The sequence below is a fragment of the Polypterus senegalus genome, chromosome 2, assembly GCF_016835505.1.
Source record: "Polypterus senegalus isolate Bchr_013 chromosome 2, ASM1683550v1, whole genome shotgun sequence".
Taxonomy (NCBI): domain Eukaryota; kingdom Metazoa; phylum Chordata; class Cladistia; order Polypteriformes; family Polypteridae; genus Polypterus; species Polypterus senegalus.
Genome location: NC_053155.1, coordinates 106,452,530 through 106,479,640, shown reverse-complemented (window position 1 = coordinate 106,479,640; position 27,111 = coordinate 106,452,530). Strand labels below are relative to the sequence as shown.

At 38.4% G+C, this 27,111-nt stretch overlaps 1 protein-coding gene across 2 annotated transcripts in view; it reads right to left on the bottom strand.

Annotated features, from left to right (window-relative positions):
• Positions 1 to 15,735, bottom strand: part of zmp:0000001236 (mastermind-like protein 2) — a 345,085-nt gene extending 329,350 nt beyond the window's left edge. The window contains exons 1-2 of one of the 2 annotated variants that reach the window (XM_039744326.1): positions 15,195 to 15,735; positions 14,421 to 15,114 (exon numbers count right to left, since the gene is read on the bottom strand). In XM_039744326.1, the coding sequence (XP_039600260.1) occupies positions 14,421 to 14,849 (429 nt within the window). In that variant the 5' untranslated portion in view covers positions 14,850 to 15,114; positions 15,195 to 15,735. Of the gene's footprint in view, positions 1 to 14,420 lie in introns of both variants that reach the window. The other variant, XM_039744327.1, reaches the window with a different exon arrangement.
• Between the last annotated feature and the right edge of the window lie 11,376 nt (positions 15,736 to 27,111).

The window sequence follows — 27,111 nt, the reverse complement described above, 5'->3', positions numbered from 1 at the left end:
AAGACTTTTTTGTGCAAGATTTATAAATGAGGCCCCTGGTTTCTCTCTTTTTGGAGACGTTTGTTCTACCTGTGCCTACATGGATTTTCTGCTGAATGCTCTTTTTTTTCTTTCTCCCATGTCCTAAAAGAAAGTCTGGATAATCTGTGACTGTGTCTGGTTGTTCAGGATTGTGCTCTTCAGTGGAATGGCACCCTATCAAAGGCTACTTTCTGACTTAAACCCACCACTGTCAGGATCAGTTCAGGTTTCCTGGAAACTTACAATTAGATTAAATGAGTTCAGAAAGCAGTTGGATTTTCAGTTGTGAGATCTTACAAATGACTTCAAGCAGCTGGTTTATACGTAGCTCAATATTGCCAGGAGAGATGGGCTGCGTAAATCACGCATCAATCAATACTCATTTCACATGTTAAAGCATTTTATAGTGAACTGTTTTCAGGAAATGTGTTCCAAAATCTACAGAATTATACATCCTGTACATTTAGAAAATCTAAGCATTTGCAGTTTATGTCTGGCCTCACTAGGTATCTAGTTTATCAATAGAAAGTCACCCTTGCTCGCTGTCTTCTTTTTAACATGAAACCTTTCTATTTTACTTGATTAGCAAAAGAGCTACATTTGGCACATTGAGAAATTTCTCCTAGATGTCCCACACATTAGTAAATGCTAAGCAACATGCCCATGGAAAGGATAATGTGCCCTTAGATATTCCTTGTACTTCTCTAAACATGACCAGAAGAAAACAGAGTTGTTGTTGCTGTTGCTGCTGCTCTCCATGCTACCCTTTCCCATCTGGAGCACCAGGGGAGCTACGTACGTCTCCTCCTTATTGATTTTAGCTCTGCTTTTAACACCATCCTCCCTCACAGATTGGTGTGTAAGCTGCTAGCCCTGGGACTCCCGTATTCCACCTATCTATGGTTTAAAGACTTCCTGACAGACCGCACAGAAAGGGTTAGGGTGGGCCCTCACATTTCCTCGGCCATCAGCATCAGCACCGGTTCTCCTCAGGGCTGTGTGCTGAGCCCCCTGCTCTTCACGCTGTACACATCTGACTGCGCCCCCACCCACCACAGCAAAACCATCGTCAAATTTGCAGATGAAACCACTGTGGTGGGGCTCATCTCTGGGGAGGATGAGTCCACCTACAGTGACAAAGTGGAGCGGCTGACAGCATGGTGCATTGACAACAACCTGCTCCTGAACACAATTAAGGCCAAGGAGCTTATTGTGGACTTCAGGAAAAAGAAAACGGACATCAAACCACTCTAAATCGGAGGGGACTGTTCCACATCATGGAAGACCTATCCTGGGGTGTGAACACAGCTGAGCTGACGAAGAAAGCTCAGCAGAAACTTTATTACCTGAGAGTCCTCAGGAAAAATAACATCCCCCAAAAACTGCTGGTGTCCTCCTATTGCTGCTCTATTGAGAGTATCCCGTGGTACTGCCTCTGCCTGTGGTTTTCCAGCTACACGACAGTGCAGAGGAAAACACTTCAGCGGATTGTAAAGACTGCCCAGCAGATCATCGGCTGCTCTTTACCCTCTCTGGATGAACTGCACAGCTCTCACTGCCTCAGGAAAGCAGAAAATATCTTAAAAGACTCCTCACACCCCACTCATAACACGTTCCAACTGTTGCCATCAGATAAAAGATATAGAAGCATCAAAACAAAGACTAATAGACTGAAAAACAGTTTCTACCCAGTTGCTATCAGGGCACTGAATGCCACCTAATCACCTCCAATGCAGCAGTGCAATAGATCACATCTTCTGCAATAGTGTTCATGTGCAATTAAGGTCTTATGTTGAATGTTTGTGTTGTACCTTATTTCTTCTTATCCTTTCTTATCCTTTTGTAATTATATTTATTTATATTTTGACACCACAGGGACTGCACCTAATTTCGTTGTATTTGTTACAATGACAATAAAGATATTCTGATTCTGATTCACCCAGTGCAGTACTATGATACCTGAGAGTGACGTGTGGCTAAGTCTGGCCACAAGTAAGCCAACCAACATATTCCACTTAAACTAGTGCTCCCCATGAATCCCTGATAGCTTTGTTTGCATGGCAGAAAGCTGCTCTGGATAAGGCAACAGCTCATTCCTTAATCACCGAGACCAACACTCACAAGAGGAATCACCAAATAACCTAACAAACACACTCAAGCACAGTGCTGTGGACTAAGCATAAAAAGCATTGTATGCAAGCCAAGATCACCGTTTCTGAGGATGAAGCCAAGATCAGAAAATACAGTTATTGTGGAACATAAAAATTGAGAGGCATTCTGTAGAAACTAGAGTGAAGGGCACTGATGGTATAGATTTATAATTTAGACTGACCCAATTCATTTTGCAGAAGGTAAAAGTGCCCAGCACAAGATAGCACAATGTCAGAACTGGAGAAGTGGAGTAAAGGGAACACCTTAAAAAGAGTAATAAGGCCAGATGGAAAGAAAAGCAGCTTGACTTCTAAATGCCAGTGACCAAATGTGATTCTAACATCCTGAAGATGTAAGGAGACCAAGATAGCAAGCCAATAAGTAGCTACTTGCATTAGAGTAACAGTGATTTTTGTGTAGATCTGCACTAAATCTGTAACCAAACTTCTTTATGTATGAGCAGCTTTAGCAAGGAAAGAGTAAGTTTCTTGCTATTGAATGATATATTAGACCATCTTGTGTAGTTTGGAGTACTTTGAAACTATTGCATTTGTCTTCATATTTACTACTTTTTAAAGATTTTGTTCAAAGCCTATTTTCATTTGTGTGTGTTTTTTTTACATGTAGTATACTACATATAGTTATTTTACATATAGTATATTTCCTTCAGAAAACAGTCAAAAACTAAAACTAAAAAGAAATATTAATATTTTAGCAATTCTCTAATCAGTAACAAAGTGCTGCAAAGGGTGCAGAGAAGAATGGCCATGGATGTCTTACAAAGTTACTGAAGCTTTTACCGAGAGACTGTCACAGAAGACCTGCATGCCTGCACAGTGGTACTGAAATCTCAGCTGGAATTTCAAGAGTTGAGACAAGCATACTTTCCCTGTCTCAGCGTGAGAATTTTCTTGCGAAGGTTAACAGTTCATAGAAAAGGAAAAAAAAAACAAAACTCTTTTGCTTAAAACAGAAACTCTTGGATGGCATTTCCATTTTCAAAGGAAGTTATAAACGCATTCCAAAGTTATGGCAACTATCTGAAGATAATCCACACTTTACAGTAGCCACTCATTGACCATATTGCTAGAAGCACAGCAAGAACAGCTTGTAGAAATGCACCATTCAGACTTACAATATTAACTACTGCAAACTAGGTGTGGTCTTAAAATTCTCTGAAACTGAGTCTTACTAAAAGGCTTTTAGACTATAAGTAACAATACAAGTCTGCAAACTGTTTAATTTACTTCAGATTCCCAGGGTGCCAGAGCCTATCAAGGCAGCAATAAATGCAACAAAGGAACTGGCCCTGAACAAGATGCCAGCCAGACACAGATTCCACACATGCACACATACTAATAGAAGGCTAATGGGGAAATCACCAGTTAACCTATAACTCACTGGCATGACTCAGACAAATGAAGTATTAAATGATAAAACTGGAGAATGATTTACAACATTATATAAATCTGTGTTTAATTATACCAGAAATACCAAACTTTTCATTTAAAGCATTATTTTATTTTACTTTACTATTATTATTATTATTTAGTTATACTCACTAATCAAGGTGCCAGAGAGTGGCCATAAAATGATAATGATAAAAACAAAATATTGTATTTAATTACACCTTGTGTCAGCATAAAATACAATACTAACTATTGAATACAGCAAATTGAAATTACAAAAAAAAACCTGAGAGTTTTAGTATAGGGAGAAGACAAGTTTGAAAAAGTTAGTTTAAACAAAGAAATTAAATGAATAGAACAAATATAAAAAGGGAGTGAGTTCTAGAGCTGAAGTAATGTAAAACCCAACCCCCTATAAGGAGCGACAGACTAGAACAAGAAGACCAGATGATGATAAGTGAAGTGAAGAAAATGGTGCATAATCTTGGAACATATCCTGTCAGTATAAGGGGATCTGATCATGATGTGCTTTGTAGGAAAGCAGGAGTATATTATAGGTAATTCTGAATTTGCATTAGAAGTCAATGAAGTTTATATAGGTTTATGGTGACCTTAGTTAGACATAGTAAACATGCATCAGGGACACAGGACTAAGGATCACTGCAACACTGCAACCTTGAGGTGACAATAGTATAAATTAGTGCCTGAACTGCACAGTGGAACAGAGGGGGCAAACTATAGAAGTGCTATCAGGGTGACTGTAAGCAAAGTTTGGCTAAAACAGTGAGAAAAATTTCAAGGGGACAGGTTAATGACAGATTTATGGATAAAACCAGATAATAAAAGATCATTGATGGGTAGAGAAACCTATTATTATTTGACAGTGGGTACAAGATGGGAGTGAAAACAGGGTATGGAACTAAGATGTTAATAAATGACATAGGTTCTAGATTCACAAATTTTGTAAAAGAACAACAATCTTCCAGAGAAGTGGCAAAAGAAAAAATAGCTAAACACTGGCTGAGTGTCATATCAGAGTGTACTATGATTAAAGGGTCAAGATTAAACAGAAGAATAAGTGTCCTGACAATAAAAAATAAGATAAATATCTAGCTAATTAATTAATGGATGAATAAAGGTCAGGAAAGTAATTCAAGCTAATAATGGAAATAAGACCAGCTAATTGCATATTTTTTTAGATTATGAAGGAAAATAACATAATTATGTTTTACCTTATTTCATTGAACCAAATTTTTAAAGCTAATAGCTCTGTGATCAAAGGCAGGAAATCAAGAATACTAATCTACTGATCAAGTGTGCGCTATTTACTGTGGGTGTGATGTGCTGAGCAATACCATGATCTATTGCCATGTTTCAGTCAAACAGAGTATTGTCTAGCTTCTTTATCAGAATTAATTTATGGATAAGTAAGATATGTTATTTGAGAATAAACATTAAACAAAGCCAATTTAAAACAGATGAAAAGACTCCATCCATTTTTAAAATTCTTGTAATGTAATTCAATATTGAATAGGGCATTGGACACCATAAGGGAAAATGCACCTTGTCAGTTAAGTTTCAACAGCCACATCTTTGGGATTTGGTAGGAAAACTGGAATAACTAGAGATAAAATAGTACAAAAACACAGAAAGAACATGCAAACTTTCCAGAGAACTGTGTCTCCTGAAGCTGTGAGGTGGCAGCATTAAGTAAGTATTGTTTCCACGGTGCTTTTAGAGAAGGAGGTATGATTTACGAATATAAAACCTTTGCATAAAGTGTAGTGTAGTGCAGTGTCTGAGACACAAAAAAGCAACTAATAAAAATAACAGAAAATCATGTCACTAAATCAAGTCCTTTCTTATATACAGTGATAAATGTACCCTAAGTAAGTGTAAGTTCCAGACGAGTCATATTTACAATGTACTATACTGACTGAAACACTCGGACGATGCCACATATGTTTTGTTCATAGACAAAAGCAAGCTGGATATCTGAGACGAATAAATTGATGTCAGCAAAATGAACATAATATCCAGTCCAACAAGTGACTGTATCTAAAATATTATTTATAAAAGTTTTTAAAATTAAAAATCAAATACACTATGGCACACATTAAAACACATTTTCTACAGCAAATAGTTTTAACTTTACAAATACAAACAGGTAATTGTTCATCTACCTAATTTTTTCTTTCAGTTTTATTTTATTGTTTTACCAAGGGAAAATGAACAGATCAAAGCACAGTGATAATAGTTTAAATGGACCCAGTTAATGATTCACTTTATGACACCCTACTGTATATGGTCTGGTGAAATGCTACATAGAATCTATTGCTATTCCCAACATTAAAATATCAAAGTTGATCCCATTAGTGAATGATTCCTTTTTCTATTTGAAGGATGTAATAAAATTTTGCGACCTCCAAACATTTCTCTAAACAGCAATGATTTTAATGAAATTATGCTTCTAGTCTCAGAGGAAGTTAGGCATTTTTGGACTGGTACCTTCTGTGTTTTTATCCAAGGTATAAAAATTTACCAGGGTGGCACTAGGTGTGAGAATTGTACTCATGTATTCATCCATCTACTTCCCATGCCTACCTTTCCTAGTCAGGCTGCAAGTGATGAACTGGACACACAGATTGGGCATGTTCTCACACACACACACAGGTCCCAATTAGAATTCCCATTCAGCCTGGCAATACACCTTTGGAGTGTTACAGTAAAACATGAAAACCCATTTACTGAAAGCAAGCTAGAAAGAAGTCAAACTACAAAGCAGTAGTACGCCAATTGCACCACCATGCTATCCTCATTACATTAATATTTTGATAAATTACATTTTTTACATCAAAAACATGAAAATTACACAACCAAAGCTAGCTGCAAAAGATTATTTATTATTAGTGGAGAACAATGAGTCAACCAAACAATGCTGCATCACTTGGTTTCATAAATGGGGAGAAGAGTGTGATAGATGGTAAGTTTAAACCTATAAACACTGGCAAGAGTCAATAAATCAAAATAATTTTATTAACAGAAAATAGATTGAGAGATGCAATAAATACAGTAGTAAGTTCATTCAAATCCAAAATTGTGCCATGGCCAGTAATTTCTGATTTTTGCAAATAAAATAAAAGGGATTTTATGTGAAACTCACTGTAATTTTCTCCTGGGGATGAAGGAGTCACAGGCACATAAGGGGCCAAAACAATGTATACACACTTTAACAGTTGTTATCTCTTGACTTTTCCAAAGTTGAATCAAATTACAGCAATGATGTGTAGTATGAGGTTATCTCAGAAGACGTCATTACTCGCATGAAGGGAACCAGCTACACTGGTCTCACTTCAAGAAGAAACTGAAATGGCATGCACATCAATCTCAATGGACACTTTGCCCAGCGTTGTTCATGCAGTAGTTCACCATAATCAGAAGTGTCTGGATGCTTGTGGTAACCATTCTGAGAACCTTTTGTAAATGTAGAAGTCAAAAGTGACTTAAAGAAATCCCTTGATATCTGTATAAATTTAATATTACAACTTTAAGGCAGGTTTATATATATACTGTATATATATATATATATATATACTGTATATATATATATATATATATATATATATATATATATATATATATATATATATATATATATATATATATATATATATATATATATATATATATATATATATATATACCTGAATGTACTGTATATATCTATCTCTCTCTATATTATATATATATATATATATATATATATATATACACACACACACACACACACACATATATACACAAACAAACACACACTGTATATAGAGGCATTCAAACCTTAAAATATTGAATTCAGGCAGATGTTCTGGGCTACAATCAAAATGTATGTTATGAAAATAGTGAGAAGTCAAGCAAAATGACACCTTTATTGGCTAACTAAAACGATTACAATATGCAAGCTTTTGAGGCAACTCAGGCCCCTTCTTCAGGCAAGATGTAAATTACATGATTACATCTTGCCTGAGTTGCCTCGAATGCTTGCATATTGTAATCTTTTAGTTAGCCAACAGAAGTTGTCATTTTGCTTGACTTCTCATTACATCCATCATGGCTAACATGGTACAAAACCCTGGTATGAAAATGTAATTAATTAATTAGCCTTGTTCATATATCTATGTATATAAGAGTTGTATAGCATACTAAACAGTTGAGTCCAAATGAGCAATTAAACAAAAAAACAGACCTATAGATTTATAAATTTCCAAAATAAATTCTGTTTTCGGAGTTGAACTTGAAAGAGCAGTACAATCAATAATATAAAACTTAAAACGTAGAAGAGAATCTGAAATTAAAATAATACCAAATCTGAACTAAACTGAATTAAAGCAATAGTACACAAAACCATTAATTCTGTAACTTTTTCTGATGGCAATAGCTGAATGCTTGTAAGTTACAGAAGAACATCAAATATGCCAAATGATTTGAATTAGATATTTAAATGGATCCCATGTGAACAAGTATGGTGAGGCATCTGAGTGTGTCCTCTGATGGACTGACAACTCATTCAAGGTTGCCTTGTGACCAAGGCTTCCTCCCATAGCCTCGAATTGGATAGGAGTTAGGAAATGAATTGATATATTTTTATACAGCAGAAGTCACCACTTAACTTTCTTGCAAAGTTGGAGGATGAGGTTTACTTACATCTGAGCTAGGATGCCTTCTATGTGCATTGTGAGTGTTCACATAAGTATACTTCAGTTCACTCTCCCAAGAAGACAACAAAAGAGTAAGCCCTAATGTCAGTGTGGTTGTGTTTTCTAAGAACCATACAATAGACCTGGAATCTAAGTTAACTGTGTACCAAATACTATCTGGTAAATCCCTGGCTCTCTCACAATAATAAATTAAACGAAAATAGCAGGAAAATATAGGTTGATATTTATGTAGCACTGAAAGGAAAACAAAAAATACAGACTTTGAAATTGAACCAATAACTAGTGATTGTTAATAAACTATAAAAATATCCCCTTAAAATAAGTGAACTTAAAATTTAACACTGAGATATGAAAGTGGAGTTCAGCGCTAAAATGAACTGTCCAAATTCATTACAATTTAATATTTTAGGAATGTCCAGTTTCACATGGAAATAAGTTTTTTTATTTCTTTTGTATCCAGAATGACTTTACAGATACTTTGGCTTTTTAATTGGTAGCTTAATTAATCACACCAAAAATATGACGATTCACAAAGGAGGAGGAACCAAGACAATGAAAACTGGCTCAAACTCTAAACACAATTAAACTACAATCATGTTGTACCAGGACACAGAAGTGACAGATACCTCAACAAGCCACTAAGCTCCAAGCAAATGACTTGTTTCTCCCATAAACCGCCTACTCAACAGTTTATGACACACATTTGCTGTCTGCTTCGTTTTCTATCTCAAAACATTCACTCTTTTTATCAGCTTGTAATAAGCAACAGATTTCTTCCATTTGCTACAGCTCATGATTGCGCAATGAGGAATTTAAAATGTAATCCTTGGCTACCGGGTAAAGGCAGCTTTCTCACACTTTCAGGTTGTTGCCAAGGAGGGAGAAAGCAACTTTAGCAGTTCAAGGAGAACTTACTCAGTTGTGCAGTCCAGGGTTTTTTATACAGTAATTCGCTGTGAAATTTTGCCAATGAAGAGCATTTCCCTGTTCCGTTACTAAGCATTGCAAACATTGAAAACTCAAACCTGGCTTTGCTGTGCAAAATGCATAGCCTCTCCCAATCAGATATAGTACTCTCTTTAAATCCTATTAGGTTATGAACCTTGCTATTAGCAGCCTAAAGGGTTTATGTCTAGAACTTACAAGGTAACCAGTCCTGTGAGCAAGAGGCTTCTTGTTTTAATATTGGTCTATTTACTTCTATCTCAGTTTCACTTAGCTTTTTTTTTTTTTAGTACTTTGCTAACCTGCACAATAGTGTGAGGCCTGAGGGGCAAGTGACCTCTTGTCATTTGCAGTACGAAATATGAACCTTAAGTGGGTTAGGCACACACAGCTCAGCCCTGTACAGCTGCAAACTGAAGCAAGTTTATTGCGAGCAGCTGTAGAATTTAAATTCATTCACTACACTACCTGCTCTTTACCAGACGTGAGCCAGTCATTTGGTTACCTCACTAGAGGCTAAGGAATAATATTGGAAATCAGAAGACTAAAGGTTTTTCTCAACTTGAGACTTACATTGTAACCCTGCATGCCACATTACCTCCCTTAAGCTCCAACGGAATACATATAAAAATTGTCAAAAAATTGCTTTATACATTAAAAGATGTCAGATTCTTAATGAAAAAGAACTTATTTATGGTCCAGTGTGACGATGATGGGGGATGCTGGGTTGTGCATAATTGTATTTGTTAACTAATAAAAAACAAATTATTGTATTGTTCTTGTACATATTTAACACATCATTCAAACATTCACAGTATAGGTTGGAAATAAACATGATATCCTAGGCTGATAACTTTGACAAATGCTCATTGCAGCCAGGAATTAGCAAACCTGGAGTTCAATCAGTTAAATGAGGTTGGAGGTGTGGTTTAGAGACACTTTGACCTATACAGTAAGACTCAACCATTTTGAGTTTGCGACTCACAAGAAGCATCTGCTAATGTAAAACACTCCTTAACAAAAACAGAACTCAATATTTATGATCAAGAATTGCTGTTACCCTTGCCAGCTTTAAACAAATTAGTATTTCCAAAGAGTTTAAATTTTAATCAGTCCACAGTTACATACTGTGTATGAGTGGAGACAATTTAGTACTGTGGCTGCACTCCCAATAAGTGGGTGACTAGCCCAGATGACTCAAACGACACATTGCAGAATGTTCAGTGAGGTAAAAAAAGAACCATGAATGGCTAAAGGCTTGAAGCAATCATTTGAAAAAGCTTGAAGCAATTATTCATGAGCATATCATGCACAAAACACTGAACACGCACGGTGTCCATGGCAGGACCCCAAGGAGGACACCACTGCTCTCTCTAAGAAAAAAAAAATGTTTAAAAATCACTGCATATAACTCCACAATACCATTGCAAAAATGTCTTGTGGACTAAAGAAACTAAGTTTGAATAGTCCATGAAGAATATGTAGCAGTATATATGTCATAAAAAGGGCACTACATATTAACATGAAAATATCCCAACGGTGAACTACGATGGAGATTTGGTACTACTTTGCTGCCTCTGGGCCCTTATGGCTTGCTATCATCAAGGGGAAAATGAATTCCCGAATGTATTAAGGTATCCTACAGGATAATGTCAGGGTGGCTGTGTGCCAGCTGACGCTCAGTACAATTTCAGTGATGTAGCAGGACCCTAAATATTGAAATACATCTATTAAAGAATGGCTTCAAAAAAAGAAAATTTGCATTTTGGAGTAGCCTTGTCTGAGCCGAGACTTGAACTCAATAGAGATATTGTGGAATGACCTCAAGAGAGCCATTCACACCAGAAATCCTAAGAATATAGCTGAAAATAAGTATTTATGTAATAAAGAATAGTCCAGAATTCTTCCTGAATTTTGTGCACAAATTATCCACAGCTACCAGAAGTGCTTTTTAGTGGTTACTGCTTCTAAAAGATGTTTGATCATTTATTAAGTACAAAGCTTCACCTACTTTTTCCACAGCGCACTGTAAATGTTTGATGGTGTGTTCAACAAAGACATGAAAGATTATAACTGTCTGTGTTATTAGCTTAAGAATATTGTCATTTTCTATACTTGTGATTTAGATGAACAGCAGAGCACATTTGATGACAAATTAATGCAGACAACCAGGTAACTCCAAAGGGGTCACATAATTTTTCTTATCAGTGTATGTTTTTTCATGGCTTTAAATGTACGAAGTGGGTGAGAAGCCAGTTGACCTAAGTCAGTTACTGTACATGTTGACCTTGCCCATTCCAAAAGGGGGCATTATGGTAGTACTGTTTTTAGTGCTGCTGGCCTACAGCTGCAGGAAACTGGTTTCAAATCATAACCCGGTCACTTTCTGAGTGAAGTCTTAATATTCTCCCAGTGTCTATGTGGGTCTGTCTGACATACTTGAAATCAGCAGTATGGGCATGTATGTGAAAAGACTGACAGTGATCTCATCCATGGACGGTTCCTGTGTAGCATGAAACAACCCAGAAAATGTCTGGCTAAGGTACAGTATAATTACAGAAGACCTCTCCCAAGAGGATAGTTTCTTTGGAAACATTGTTTAAGACCATGTTTGCTTTTCTCTCTTCAAATGCCACCTACTAATCAAACCCTGTGCTATAGTGGTATCAGCTGTATCTTTTAATCTCATGTACTAGATTCAGTGCTTTTCAAACTGTGGGCCTGCAGCTCGTGGGAGGCCTGCAAGAACCTACCATGGGGAATGGGGGCTATGGAATAAAGTTGTTTGATTTGAAAATTATAGAAGCTGAAAGTGATTGTCTTGATGTATGAGTACCTCAACTTTCTAGCTCCTTACCTAATAGTTTTGCCACTTTTCTTCTCTGTGGCTCCTTCACTTTTCAAGATGGAAAGGACCTTTTATTTTTTCAGTTAACTAAAAGCAGAGCTTAGTCTCAGTACAAAGCTGTATCAATGTGCCTAAAGCCCTATTCAAACAAGATTTGTTTTTCACCAAAAATTACCCAAGGCTGATTGCCACTGCCAAATAATGTTTTATTATATTTGTGTATTCCTTTAAGTTTAATTTATTGTTTTGGCTTAGGGGTCCTTGGAAGAAAACAGTTTGAGAAGCACTGCACTAGATCATCCATCTTTCCATATATTTTCTAAACATGCTCAGTCTGACCTTAAGGCGTAAGCTTTAAAATGCAAGGCAGGAACCATGCCTGGAAATCGTCCAAATAAAGAATGTAAAATATTTAGTTCTTCCATCCATCCATTTTCTAAATTGCTTCAGGATGGCACTGTGACTGAGTGCCTATCAAGACTGATCTGGATGTAAAGACATGGACCACCATATGCACTTACTGGAAATTCATTCATTAATGCCAATTTTAGAAATTTCCAGTTATTCTTTTGCATTTGCAAAGATGTAGGTGGGACTGAAGTGGATTTGCAGCAAAGCTTTGGACATTTGCTGCTGGTCCAATTGAGAGAATAATAAATTATTCAGATCCGTCCAAGTACTGCACATTTCAGTCTGATACTTGTGATGGGCAACTTGTGAACGATTTATTCTTTTTAAATGACTCTTTTCAGGGAAATCTTATGAATCATTTTCTAAGAATGAATAAATCAATTCGGCAGACCACCACAGGGATGCTAAAGCACATGCGTGCCCTGCACATTGTCATCAGTGTGTTTTGTTTTGTAAATGCTGGTAGATGTTTAAAGTGCAAAGACCGCCTGAATCAATGGTCTTGACTCACTTCACTTACGATACTTGTATCAGTATGTTGGAATGAAATCTGTCACTGATGATTCTGTCATTCATCATACACGTACAATACAGTAACAACACATTTTATTAGAATTTATTGTTATGATTCTTTACAATTCGATAGTACAATGTGCTCTGAGCCATGGAAAGGCACAGTCTATGTGAAATGCACAGTATTATTGGAGTATTATGAGTATTGATTTTGGAATTATATTAAACTGAATAAACAATATTAAAACTAATATGTTTATGTCCCTTTGTTATATTCTACAAATCAGTCACACAAAACTGAACCTTATAAATACATGATTCTAATTTCTAACAAGTATTTGCTTTCAACTTAACTTTACTGCATCCTTCTTATGGCTCATTGACTTGATTGTACTGCACATGTACCATTATCAGATTCTTTCGAGTTCAAATTTAATTATTACCTGACAATCAGTTGGACGATTCTCGTTCATTTGATTCATTAACGTGTCACACGATTCTCTTGTGATTCTATACCATAATGTCATGTCGTATTTTGATTATGCATCTTAAAAGTGTTGTCATGCATTGTGTACTGAAACAGAATTCCATATGAATTACCATCAAGATTTTATATACATATAAAAATACATACATGCACACAAAATAACGTTTTAATAATTAAATATGTGTAATGCGTTTTAGGGGGTGGCGGGCGTGGGGCTCCGGACTTTATCAATGCGCCGGAGTCTAATCCAGAAAATGAATCAAAAGAAACGATTCACAAAGAGTCAGTTCAGCAAAGTGTACCGAAATACCCAGCACTATCTGATACAACAGACTTTACGATTAATATTTCTACCAATCGGGTCAAAGTGCTCTAATCTCAGTTACCTTTTAAATGCTTGTGTTTAAAGGAGGACCTGCACGGAGGCCGCAATAACGGGGTCAAACAGAGAGCGACGGACAAGATTTCGTATTTTCTTTCGCTTCACCCATGCAAGAAAGCACTTCTGCGAGCACTTCAACTTGGACGAATACGAAAAGGCAAATACATATCCAGGAACTGGGGTTTTACTAAAGTCGCTGGCACTACTCACGCTAATAGCTGGCGGCCTGCCCAGGGTGATGGGGCTAACGCGCGTGGGAACGGTTTGTGTTAAACTTAAAACAGAAAAAGGGAAGACGAGTCCAGCGGTGACTACACAGCACACGCACTGTCTTTCTGTTCCCGCTCATGTCAAGTCCGGACTCGCCCCGCCCAGCAGCGTGCGCGGCCCTGAGTGACAGTTCATTAATTGGACTCATTTAAAACACCATTAAATGACACCCTTTGATTTCGGGCGTGGCCAGCGGCGCCCCTCCCTCCCTCTTCCCCGCCACTTTTTGGGCTCGGTTCCCACGAGTAGCAGAAGCGACGTCACTTACTGCGATGCGCGTAGGATTCCGGTGCTCCTCCTCTGGTGCCCCCGCCGGGCGCTGAGGCTTCTGCTCCCCGTTGGCCCTTCCGTTAAACTCATGCGACTGCGGCGGCGGTGCTAATGCCTGCTGGGGTTGGGACGCTGCTTTGCCGTGCTTGGTCTTTCGACTGCCCGGCCCCTGGTGGACAATGTTGAGCAGCTGCAGTGTGCTCTCCCGCTCCCGGTCGCTGCTCTCTGCCTGGCCGCGCTGGTAGCGGTTCTCGCAGCTTGTGTGGTGTCGCCGGCACAGCTCAATACGAGCACGGAGCCTCTCCACGATTGCACTGTGCAGCTGCGGTACCGCTGACCCGCGAGAACCGTTTCCCGGCCCGGGCACCCCACCTAGGAGAGGCACGAAGCTGCCCGCTGGGGGCTGAGGGGGAGCCGCTTCCCCCATCCTGCCAGTCAGTCTGCTAGCGTGGGCAATGTTTTCACTTGTTTAATTGTACTTTGCAGTGTAGAATTTGAAATTTTAAAAAGCACGCTACTTCTGAGGTGTGTTAATGTCTCCAGCAAAGTTAAAATGATATTTCACAAAGTGCATACTGAATTGCACTTAAAGAACTGGATGCTCGTGGGCAAATAAAGACAATCGGTGCCCTCAATCGCTAGCGCGGCGATGCCTCTTCACCTTGTCACTGATAAGGCTTTCCAAATCTTGTCTGCAACAAAGAGCCCATAACAAAAGTTAAGATAAGCACCCAGTGTAAACAGTGGAGCGGCGTTAGCGCACGAGCCTTACTTTCTTTGCGATGTCCACGGCGAATTCTCCTCGGTCTGGACACCTTCTCTCCAGGTGACACAAGTTTTAATTAGCAAAGCAAAGAGACTCCGCTCAAGATCAAGCCAAGTGAATCAAAACCAGAATTCCAATCAAGTAAATCTCACATTCAATCCGCAAGCTTTTCCACGCAGGGCTATAATCCCGTTTTCGAAGGCGTGTAATTTCTCGTCCGTATTGTTGAAACCAAACTTCGTATTTCCCCTGTGCATCTGATTCATCCAAACAAAACTTAGCAAGATCGCTGAAGTGTTTCCCACTGCTTCTCCGCTTGCGGGAGAGGGGGGTGTGGAGTAGGGTGGGGGCGCTTTAATAATCCTCCCGAATACGCGTGGGGATGGACCACCGGAGATGCCACGCAAAGAGAAACAAAAAATAAATGGACCGAGAAAGAAAATAAGAATTGGGAAAAATAAAAACAAAACAAGTACCCTCTTCTACCGCTGTCTCTTGTCAGATGTTTGTGCGAAAACTACTACCTCACTGCACGGAGATTACAGACTCGCATTGTGCGTCCGTGTGTGCGCGCTCCCGTGCGCGCGTGTTAACCCCTTTATCACAGGCAGCACTGTGCAATGCCCATACATCCCGAGCGAATGTCTCGTTCAACCTAACGAAACGCTAATCTCAGAAGGAAGTGTTGATACTTATAAATCACACCCTGGGGTTTCAACGCCAGCCAACTTTGTTAATCCAGTTAAGTTTTTTTACATCTGACATGACATTTATTTACGAATATTGAAATCATTACCTATATACATGTGTGCATTTCTTTTTAATCGTTGGACGTTTTAAAATATCCTGTCATCTGTCATGAGTTTAAATGGCTTAGAAATTTTCTGAAAAAATGCTTTTTAGCACCATCTATTGGTGTTTAGTCCGTTTTTCGAAGACTATGCAAACAGAGCCCCCGAGTGTCTAGCATCTGTAACAGCAGCGTGTCTTGCTTAAAATGAAAGACATTGTTCAGTTCCACCTCAGAGGTAATAGTACTGTCATGTGTACATACAGTTGTGCATTCAGTGAAATACCTGTGTGACATTTTGTGCCCAACAAAGGGAAAAAAAAGCTTTTAGTATTTTTCTTTTATTTTTCTCTTATGACTTGGCAGATATAACGTTATTTGTCCCTTGGGGTATATTTTGATTTTTTCAATGCTGATTAAATAAGTAAACAGATTAAAAATGCATAAATACATATACGCACACACTATGCTTTGCACACACAGCAGAATGACTAAAGAGGAAATAAATGTCAAACTTGGCAGTCACAGTGAGGCACTATACAATAGTATTGCTGTTGGTATAAAGGAGCCCAGTAGCTTTTCTTCATAATAATAATAATACATTTTATTTATATAGTGACTTTCTGCTGAAACATTTGTTGGCTGAAAGTACTCATTGTTAGTATGTCAAAGAAAGAAGGTACAGCATTGTTCATAATGACACTCAGCTTTGTTTTCATTGTCTCCTTTTCTACTACCTCCAGGGGTTCGAGAGTGTGTCCTATAACTGAGCCTGCTCTTTTAATCAGCATGTTGATTCTCTTGAAGTGATGTTACTGGCCCAGAACACCGCAGTATAGAAAATCACACTGGCCTTCACAGGATTATAGTGAATGATGTCACTACCTATATTGAAGGAATGCAGTATAAACAAAGAGCCTACTCTGCCCTTTCTTATATATAGTAGTTCATCTGTGTTATGAGAGCAGTTAAAGCTGTCATTGATGTGGACCCTAAGTACCTGTAGCAATGCACCACCTCCACATCCACTTCCTGAATAGTGACCAGGCGTAGAGACCTTGATGTAGCAAAACTCAATAACCATTTCTTTGGTTTTGCTGATGCTAAGTTGCTGGCAGTACTTTCTGCACCAAGAAACAAAATTCTCCACCTGACTGACTCCTATACTCCTCCTATTCCTTTATCAATACATCCCATAAGTGCAGAATCAGCTGAGTATTTTTAGAATTAACATGACCTGGTGTTATATTTGTAGTCAGACGTGTACAGAGTGAAGAGAAAAGGAGATGGGACTATTCCTTGTGGTGCTTCTGTGTTGCTCACGTTCGTATTAGGAACACAGTCCTCAAGTCTCCTAAACTGTGGTCTACCCAACAAATAGTACATTATCCATAACACCACAGGTGCATCCACCTGCATATCTCTGAGCTTAATGCTTAACAGAGATGGCCAGATGATGTTGAAAGCAATGGAGAAATCCAACAACATAATTCTCACTGTGCTGCCAGCCTTGTCCAGGTAAGAATAAGCCATATGGAGCAGACAGGTAATTGCATCTTTTCGGTATAGTGGGTCCACGGCTCAGCAATAGGTGGTCCTGTTAACAAAATAATTGTACCCCAATAGGTAAGGGCACCAATTGGTTGCAAGTGTGCCTGGGTGCATTTTGTTCTGCAGTTAACTGGGGTACCTGGCCAACCATGTAGCATTTTCATGTAAATTCGTCTTCTTTCGGCTGCTTCCTTTAGGGTTTGCCACAGCGGATCATCTTTTTCCACATCTTCCTGTCCTCTGCATTTTGCTTTGTCACATCCATCATTTGCATGTCCTCTCTCACCACATCCATAAACCTTAGGCCTTCCTCTTGTCTGGCAGCTCTATCTTTAACATCCTTTTCCCAATATACCCAGCATCTCTTCTCTGCACATGTCCAAACCAACGCAAACTCGCCTTTCTGACTTTAGTCTCCCAACCGTCCAACATTAGCCGACTCTCTAATGTACTCCTTTCCAATCCTGTCCATCCTCGTCACACCCAATACAAATCTTAGCATCTTCAACTCTGCCACCTCCAGCTCTGTCTCCTGCTTTCTGGTCAGTGCCACCGTCTCCAACCCATAAAACATAGCTGGTCTCACTACCATTCTGTACACCTTCCCTTTCACTATTGCTGATAACCGTCTATCACAAATTACTCCTGACACTCTTCAACACCCTTTTGGTACCAGTATACTTCTCCACTCCTCAGGTATCCTTTTACTTTCCTAGATTCCATTAAACAATATTATTAAAAACTCCACTGCCATCTCTACTAAACACCTCCATGCTTCCACAGATATATCATCTGGACCAACAGCCTTTCCATTCTTTATCCTCTTCATAGCTGTCCTTACTTACTCCTGCTAATCCATTGCACTTCCTGATTCACTATCTCCACATCATCCAACCTTCTCTCTCTCTCATTCTCTTCATTCATCAGACTCTCGAAATACTCTTTCCATCTTCTTAACACACCCTCCTCACTTGTGAGAATGTTTCCATCTTTATCCTTTATCAACCTAACCTGCTGCACAACTTTCCCAGCACGGTCCCTCTGCCTAGCCAATCAATACAGGTCCTTTTCTCCCTCTTTAGTGTCCAACCTTTAATACAACTCAACATACGCCCTTTCTTTAGCCTTCGCCACCTCTCTTACACGCACAACATATCAAACTTCCTTCTCTCCATCACATCAGCTAACTCTCTCCCCTTACCAGTCATACTACCAACATTCAAAGTTCCTACCCTCTGTTCCACTCTCTCCTCACCTCTTTCCTCTGGACACGTCTCTCCCACTTCTTCTCCTTCTTCAGCCAACAGTAACCTAATTTCCGCCGGCACCCTGTTGGCTAACAGTATTTGTGGCAGTCGTTGTTAACTCGGTACTCGACCAATCTGGTATGGAAATCTGTATTGTTGTCCGCATGTTGATCTGGAAAAAATTTACACCAGATGCCCTTCCTGACGTAACTCTCCCCATTTATCTGGGCTAGGGACCGGCGCAAAGAAACACACTGGTTTGTGCATCCCCTGTGGCGTTTTCCATGTAAATAAGAAAGTAAAATAGCGTAAAACCATGCACGTGTCAGCAGCTGTTTAATACTACATTACGATTGTACAATACTTTGAAAATACAGTACACATTTCCAGGATATGAAAATAACATAAAAAATATCAGGTGTTTACAGTTCCCATCAGTTCCTTATGGTAATTAAGAAGTGAGGGTAAGTGTCGGAAAAATGTAGCAAGCAGCTTTGGGTTTTCAGGGGTGAAGGGGCATAATGCCCAATTACAATTCAAATAAAACCCACATTTTTTGATTCATAACATATATGCGTGAAATTGTGTGGATTGTACAACAGACTAGAGTAAACAGAATTTCATGTTCCTACTAAAGCCAAGTCAAGGCTGAAACCATTAAACACGTACACATAAAGAAAGCCCAGCTCACAGCACAGGATATAATGTTCAGTGCAGCAGATCATAAAATAAAAAATACATATAAATGCATACACAGACATAAATAAGGAATGGTGCTTTTGTATCTTAGTCTAACACCACACACAAGCTAACAAGGCTTCTAAAGTAAGGCTGTTGAAATGATAGTGGGTAATACATAGTTATCAAAACACTTCACTTTAGAGAATTTAAAATTGCTCCAAGGCTGTTATGTGAAATTGCCTAGTAAAAATTCACATCTACAAAGGCAGATGTTAAATCACCAAACTCTCCAACAGAAGACATTTGATTGGTCGGAGGCTGAATTTCTGTATCAGCTGGTGGTGAAAATCACAGTGTATTGCTGCCCATAAAATAATATATACATTTTTACTATGTAAAACATATGTCCATATACTGTATACAATTTTTTTTAAAAATTCATGTTGAGGAAGGAAACATGTCTAGAAGGTGTGCCAGGTTCCCCATGACTCCTCTATGTCACCCACCATGCTTGAAGTTATTGCTTGGGTAAGATGTGAACAGCCCAACTGAAGGACTGCAAAAAGCGGTTTTGTGAGTTTGTGGCACTGTAAGAGGAAAATAAGAAAGTAACCCTGATTATCCATTTCTGAAGCCTCCAGCTCCAAACATTTTCTTTACACTGCAGTTGAAAGTGAAGTGGGGTTAAACATAGAATCTCGTTGTATCAGCAATAGAAATATCATTTATTTGCAAACAGAATACTGTATAGAAGAGTAGCTCTTATGTAGGACTGCTGCTTGGTGGATCTAGCGTATCCTGGGTTTGAATCTGTGGCCCAGTCATTTCTTCTGTGGATATTCCCCAAAGATATGCAACTTATTAGTTTACATTCAAAAAGCAATCCTACTGATGGTGCCCAAATCGCTCACAAAATAACAATGGCAACTGTAGCATTCACAATTCGAGCTACGGAAAACCACCACATCACATAGGGGGGTTGTGAAGGGTTGCCACGTGAAGAAGGAGGCAATGAAGTAAAGAGTACAGCTGGACTTCATTAAAAAAAGGAAAAGATATCCCTTTTTTCTTGAATAACAATATAAAAATGACCTTCTCAAGACAGGAATGGATACTCAAACATTCTTGGCTGGAAAAAGGACATGTTCCATAATTCTTTAAAGCTTGTGTTCATGTTTGCACCAAGGCTTAAAAAACATCATTAGCACCACTTTATACTTGGGTCACACCTCAGAGGTGACACTCCTCTCCACAACAAGGTAATAGTTACTGAAGCTATCATTGAATTACTGCTGTTGGCTAAAGAAGCAAAACCTGGTAAAGTTCACATTGTGGACGTGGAATAAGTACAGTAATATGATTCTAGATGTACAAATTTCAACAAGCAAGTTTGGAGGTAAAATGGTGATTGAAGCATGGCACCAGGGAATGGCAAAATATTACAAGAAAAAGGCAAGGACAGAGTCGGAGACAGGCGAGAGATTTATTAACTGTAAAACTAACAAGACAAAGGCGCTGGGCAAAAATATAGTTAAGACAAAAAAAAAAGTTAACACTATTCCAAGATTTAATTCTTTAAAGTTATTTATTTTAAATAAAATATCCAGCACTACAATGTTGATGACAGTGTGCCATTATTTTAAATAGTCACAAGCTTATGTCATCGCACATAGTATTGCAGCATGATCACGTGCAGTGTCACAATGGCATCCCCACTAAAATGACAAAAATAAATAATAAAGACATGAATCACAACTCTAAAAAATGCAACAAAATCACTTCAGGACAATAATAACACAAATTCATGACAAAAAGAGTTGGCCAGAAATTCCCATTTGGTTACACTTGGCACTGTAGTTGAATGACCAGCCAGGACATGACACTTGAAAATACTGATCCCCTTGAATATGGATGAGCTACAAGAGATGATGCAATATTTGTAGTGAATGGTCAATAAAGACCTAGCATAGTAACAGGATTAGAATTCTGGCAGCACTCCGTTTGGCTCAGAGCGCTGAACAGAGGAGTTGGTCGTAGAACACTCTTAAAGAGATAGGTCCTAAAGTAACCGCTCAGATCACGTAGAATAAAAAGGTGGAAAAAATCATCCCGCAGGTTAGCAGCAGCTTCACAACCTGTCTAAGATTAAGTTCTGAGAAAAAAATGACACAATTCACTATGGCCACTTGTAGCCTTGCATTTAAACTCAATTAAAGTAGCAAGCAACCATTTTTGGGGCAATACAGAAGCTGCCTCCATGGACTTCAGTGGTTAACATAATGTCGTACTGTACTACTTGTTCAGAAAGAGTCCAGCATACCACTGTTGGTGGAGAGTAAAGCTGTGCCTCCAGCAGAGCAGCTGTTGGTTACAAAGGTTCTGTTGTTTATGAAGACCAAGGCCTGGACAGAAACAAGGGTAACTAAAGAGGTTGCAAACTTAATCATAGGATAAAATCGCATTATGTGGACATTGTGTAGAGAGGCTTTCTTTGCGATTTTAGAGCAGGGCTCCTCAAGTTCAGTCCTGGAGGTCCACTGTGGCCACAGATTTTTATTCAAACCCTATTGCTTAATTAGAAACCAATTCTTAGCAGGGCTCATGTCCCAGGTCCTCCCTGTGTGGAGCTTATATGTTCTTCCTATGTCTGTATGCGTTTCCTGTTATTGTCCAAGGACATACAGGTCCGGTGAATTAACAACACTAAACTGGCTCTACTGTGTGCTTGGGTTGTGCGTGTGTTTGCCCACGAAGGACTGTCCAGGGTTTGTTTCTGCCTTGTGCCCTATTCCTTCTGTGATGTTCTCTAGACCCCCTACAATCCTGGTCTGGATTAAGCGGGTTAAAAAATGACAAGACATCAGGACATTCTAATAATTTTTTTCTTTCCAAATAATGTGTGGCCTGGAGCAAATTAGTAATTCTCAATTCTACATTTTTTCTTATTAATCATTTCAGTAAAATACTTAACAATTTTTGTCCATTCGGCTTTTTTGTAACATTTCCTTTTGTCTACCTGTTGTAAGCAGGATGAGTTCACTTTAGTGTGCTGGGCTTCAAACTCACTCCAGATGTAGAATGAAGTATCAAGCATCTCTATTTAGCCTAATATAGGATTGATCTAGTGTCCCATATATGGACCTGTTTGTACTAGATGAACATGTTATCAGCTATATGCTAAATATTCTCTAATATATTCATACTCTAACAAGCCTTTGTCTAACAAAGGATTTTTTAGTACAACTTGATTAATAATACAAAAGTAACCTTTATTGGTGTGCTCCAAAGGTATCTTTGTTTAAATACATTTCTTATGCTTAGAAGAACCTTTTAATGTAAGTTGAACCTGAGTCAAGTGAATTTCTCTAACAAAAGCAGCTTTGTAAAACTAAAACAAGCAATTATGGGTTGGGAATCTAAACAGAGTTAAGTAAAATGAAGCACAGAAATGTTGCTTTAGCTGTAACTGTTTCAGCAGCAATAGTTGGCTTGCAGTCAGTGCGTTTACATGCACACACATAACCAGATTAAGGTGAATAAACCGGTTAATGCAGAAACCTGGCCTCTTAATAATCCCCGTTCATATGCGCAAAAAATGTTCTGGAGTAAAATACTGTACTCTGACAGCATCAAACTGCACAAAAAAAGAACTAAAAGTCATCATTAGCCCCTGTGAATTTGAAAATAAGTATGACACCTGTGCTAATTTTCTTGTGTTTTATAAATATGTTTAGTCAAATTGACCTTTATTTATAGGTTTCTGTGAACAGATTACATGTAACAAACTCTTCTACTTGCCTGTGCCATTAAGCTGTGCAAAGACCCTGATATGTGTGCTTCCTGCCTTACACGTTATGCTGCTGGAATTGACCCTCTCTCCCAAGTTAGGTAAAATGGGTTGAGAATATTATATTATGAACAGATGACATACATTATAAAGAATTTAAATGAATAGCAACTCAACAATTCCTAATCAGCATGGGCTGTATTACTGTACCATCAACATTATTGCAACTGCAACTGTGTTGTTTATAAAAGAATGGTTCTGGCTATGAAGTACCATATAAAATTCTAGATTTTCATTCACTTTGTGAGACATACTTATTTAAAACAAATCCTAAAAAAATGAACTCTCTGTTGCTGACGGGTACAGTATACAGAGTTTCTAGCGTGCACTTAAATACAGCGTATTGTACAGTACAGCACAAATCAATGGGGAATGCACAATCTGTAAATCGCATTCCCAGTTTGACTGAGCTCAGTAAAGAACAACTAAGTGCAAGTGTGTAGATAAAGTTTGAATGTCCTACAGTGGATTGTGATAAGCAATCAATTACTTGGGAAGGATTGTTGTAGCTAATAAATTACTTGCATGATGTAATCCAGCTGCATAAGGGAGAATACAAGGTAAATGCAGATAAAATATTCTTTCATAAGCAGCCTTTGCTACATTAAAACACATTGTTCCCAGTATACTTCACACTTTAGTTTAATGATATAGCAGATGGTTACAGATATTCTCATCTCCTATTTTGTATAAAGGTATTAATACAAACACGCTGATAGGCGTATGATGAGAATGACTCCAGGCTGAACAGACCACAACATGTCAAACCTCCTTTTCTGCAGGGCAGTGAGGTTGAATGTGGGTGTTGACAATCAACTATCCATCCATAAGCAGTGAATCAACACTGTGGATAAATTAGATGCTTCTGCCCCATCTCAGGTGTCAGTGGCCATTGCTTGCTCTCTGCTGTAGAAAGTCCTTTATAGCCTCTTGTGCTGTTTCAATGTACTTATGACCCCTAATGGTGGTCAGTGGATCTGTAGGAGCAATCACATGATAAGGATAAAATTGATCGAGACAAAAGTGATTTGCTTTTTCTGCTTACTAAATTGTTTATCCACCATTCCATCCATTTTGTAAATGTGGAATGTCACTCCCCTTTTTTTTAAATGCAATATTGGATTTGTGAAAGTGCAACCATGCTCTTATAATTACGAGACCACTTTAATTACTCTTTGTGAAATAGATAAACACAAGATGGCGTGAATAAAAGGAAAAAAGGGTAACATTTATATTTGATGGCTACTGAAAAGTGCCACTGTCAGCTATGAAACATTTCAGTGGCAGGTTTGAACTTCTGGGATGGTCTTGTCATGTGACATCTGGTAGCCATTAACAGGTGTACAGTAATAGGTTTCCAGTTATTGCAGTTCAGGGTTGTGTGGTGGATACATGCAGATGTTATTTATATTAGGGATACTGTGGTGGGCTGGCACCCTGCCCGGGGTTTGTTTCCTGCCTTGTGCCCTGTGTTGGCTGGGATTGGCTCTAGCAGACAGCCATGACCCTGTAATTAGAATATAGCGGGTTGGATGATAGATGGAAGGATGGATATTAGGGATATCATTGCTTGTGAACAGCGTATTTGCTTATTGAACAATGGAATGTACTGCACTGACATTTCACGAAGTATTTTGGTGTAAATACAAGTTTCTGTTACTGGGTTCTGAAACAGGAAACAGACAACCAACACACCTGATCAACTGCAGCCACAGGTTTCAGTTTACTCCTGCCTGGCAAGTCTTAAAAACAATGTAACTTATAGAATAGCCATTATTCAAAGTGAATGAAGCTGCTCCAAATATAAGCACAGATTGTTTTAAACGCTACCTGGCTTTAAGTCTAAAAAGGAAAAGTGAGCTAAAAGAGCAAAATGTTGCAAAATTTGCATCAAGTAAATTCTAAGGAAGTACAGCAGAGATACTCACTTTACTGCTCCTTTTTTTAGAAATGTAGTCCACATTAGTAGAAAAGTGGATCGCTATCTTTTTTGTTATCTTTTCAACTGACACATGTCACAGCTTCCGAGGTGTCTTTTGTCTAAATACTGCTCCTTTCAGCTTCTGTCACACAGTAAGGAGAATAATTACAAACAGGTAAAGTCTCACTGTAGACAAGTTAACATTATAAACAATTTAAAGCAAGCTAGTGCATTGTTTGACATTAGTAAATTAGTAATTAACTTTTGTGGAGTGGTTTTTATAAAGAATTGCTTCAAAAATAGAAAGTTGTTAATGAATGTAAAAAGCCAATTAAAAAACGTAATCCATTCATTTTCTGAACTCTAGTTCAGGATCACACTTCCTGGTAGAAATGGGCTCAAAGCCAGAAACATTCCCTAGATGGAATGCTAGTTCACTACCTGGGGTGATATCATTTAAATGACAGGCCCACATACAAGGAAGAGAGATCCTCAGGCTACCATAAAATGTTTGCCAACACCAGTGCCAGAGTGTATGCTTTTTTGTTTTTCCTCCCAAAAGGAATAATGGTTGTCAGAAAACCCTGTGCTGCTTACACCTCAACCTGGTTACTCTCTGTCCAGAGTTGGCACATTATCTCCATATGCACCTTGGTTTTCACAGAGTACTGAGATACTTCATCTGCTTATGAAACAGAGACAATTTTCAAAGCACCACCACTGGTATAACTGATAAAAAAATATGATTTCTGAAAGCAACAGTATAGAGTAAACAAAGTTGTTTAAGATGAGTAGGGTGGCATCGTGCACTGCACTGAAAAGATAATGTTATAACAGTGCAGTCATGATTTGGCACTGCTGGCTAAGTAGATATTGAATTTTCAAAAACAAATATTAAAATGCAACTGTACATGTTGCACTCCACAGAACACTGATGCACATATTGTCAGTCTTTAAAATGATTTTCTTTTCTGCCCATAATAATACAACATTAATGAAGTCCTTTATAAAGGTAATGGTTCCATTTGATCAGAAAGAAAAAACAAACAGTCTGGCACAGCAGTATGAAAGTTGACAACAAATTCAAATTTAACAGTAAGCTGCTGCTTTAAAGTGTGTGTTCTCAGGGGAAATTAGACTGGAGATCATCTAACCCAAGGCAAGGTGCTCATGTTTGGGATACATCTACTGCTTTGGACTTAAAAAACAACACTTATTTATATTTAACATATTCATACAAAGAATGTATCTCAAAGGGCTTTACAGGATATCAAAGAGAAAATAATACAAAAGAAGAAAAACAAAGAAGAGCAAGTAAGAATTTTAATGAATAATAAAGAAAAATATGATCTTATAAACTATAGTTATATTGTGTAGTGTCCTTACATACAATAAGTCTCTAACAAGGAGTGCAGTGTTTGCTGAGGCAGAAACACTCTGCTCAAAGAAGGCACATGGAGTTTCAGGAAAAACAGCAAAAATCCAGTTTTATTGCGTGATGAATACATGGACCCAAATCAATTGAAATTACCAATTAGCAAATTCAGCAAGCTTACATTTATTAAAACTCTTATCACTTATGCAAAATACTCTCCTCCTTCTGGCTCTTCCCATCATTACCTAATGTCCATCACCTGACCAAAACTTCCATCATTACTTCATACCCTGTGGAGGTGTCCAAAACATATTCATCAATCAATTCCCACCAATAAGTCAGAATCAGGCAGACCCACACATTAAATAATGGGCTAGAGGTTGGGGCAGTTGCACCCCTAAAACAATAATGCTGTTTCTTTTTTGACTTGTCATCACCTGTCCAGGCAAGCAGTCAGGGAGGCAGAGGCCCTGCCGCTGCAAATGGAAGCGAACGGCCTATCTGGTTTTCT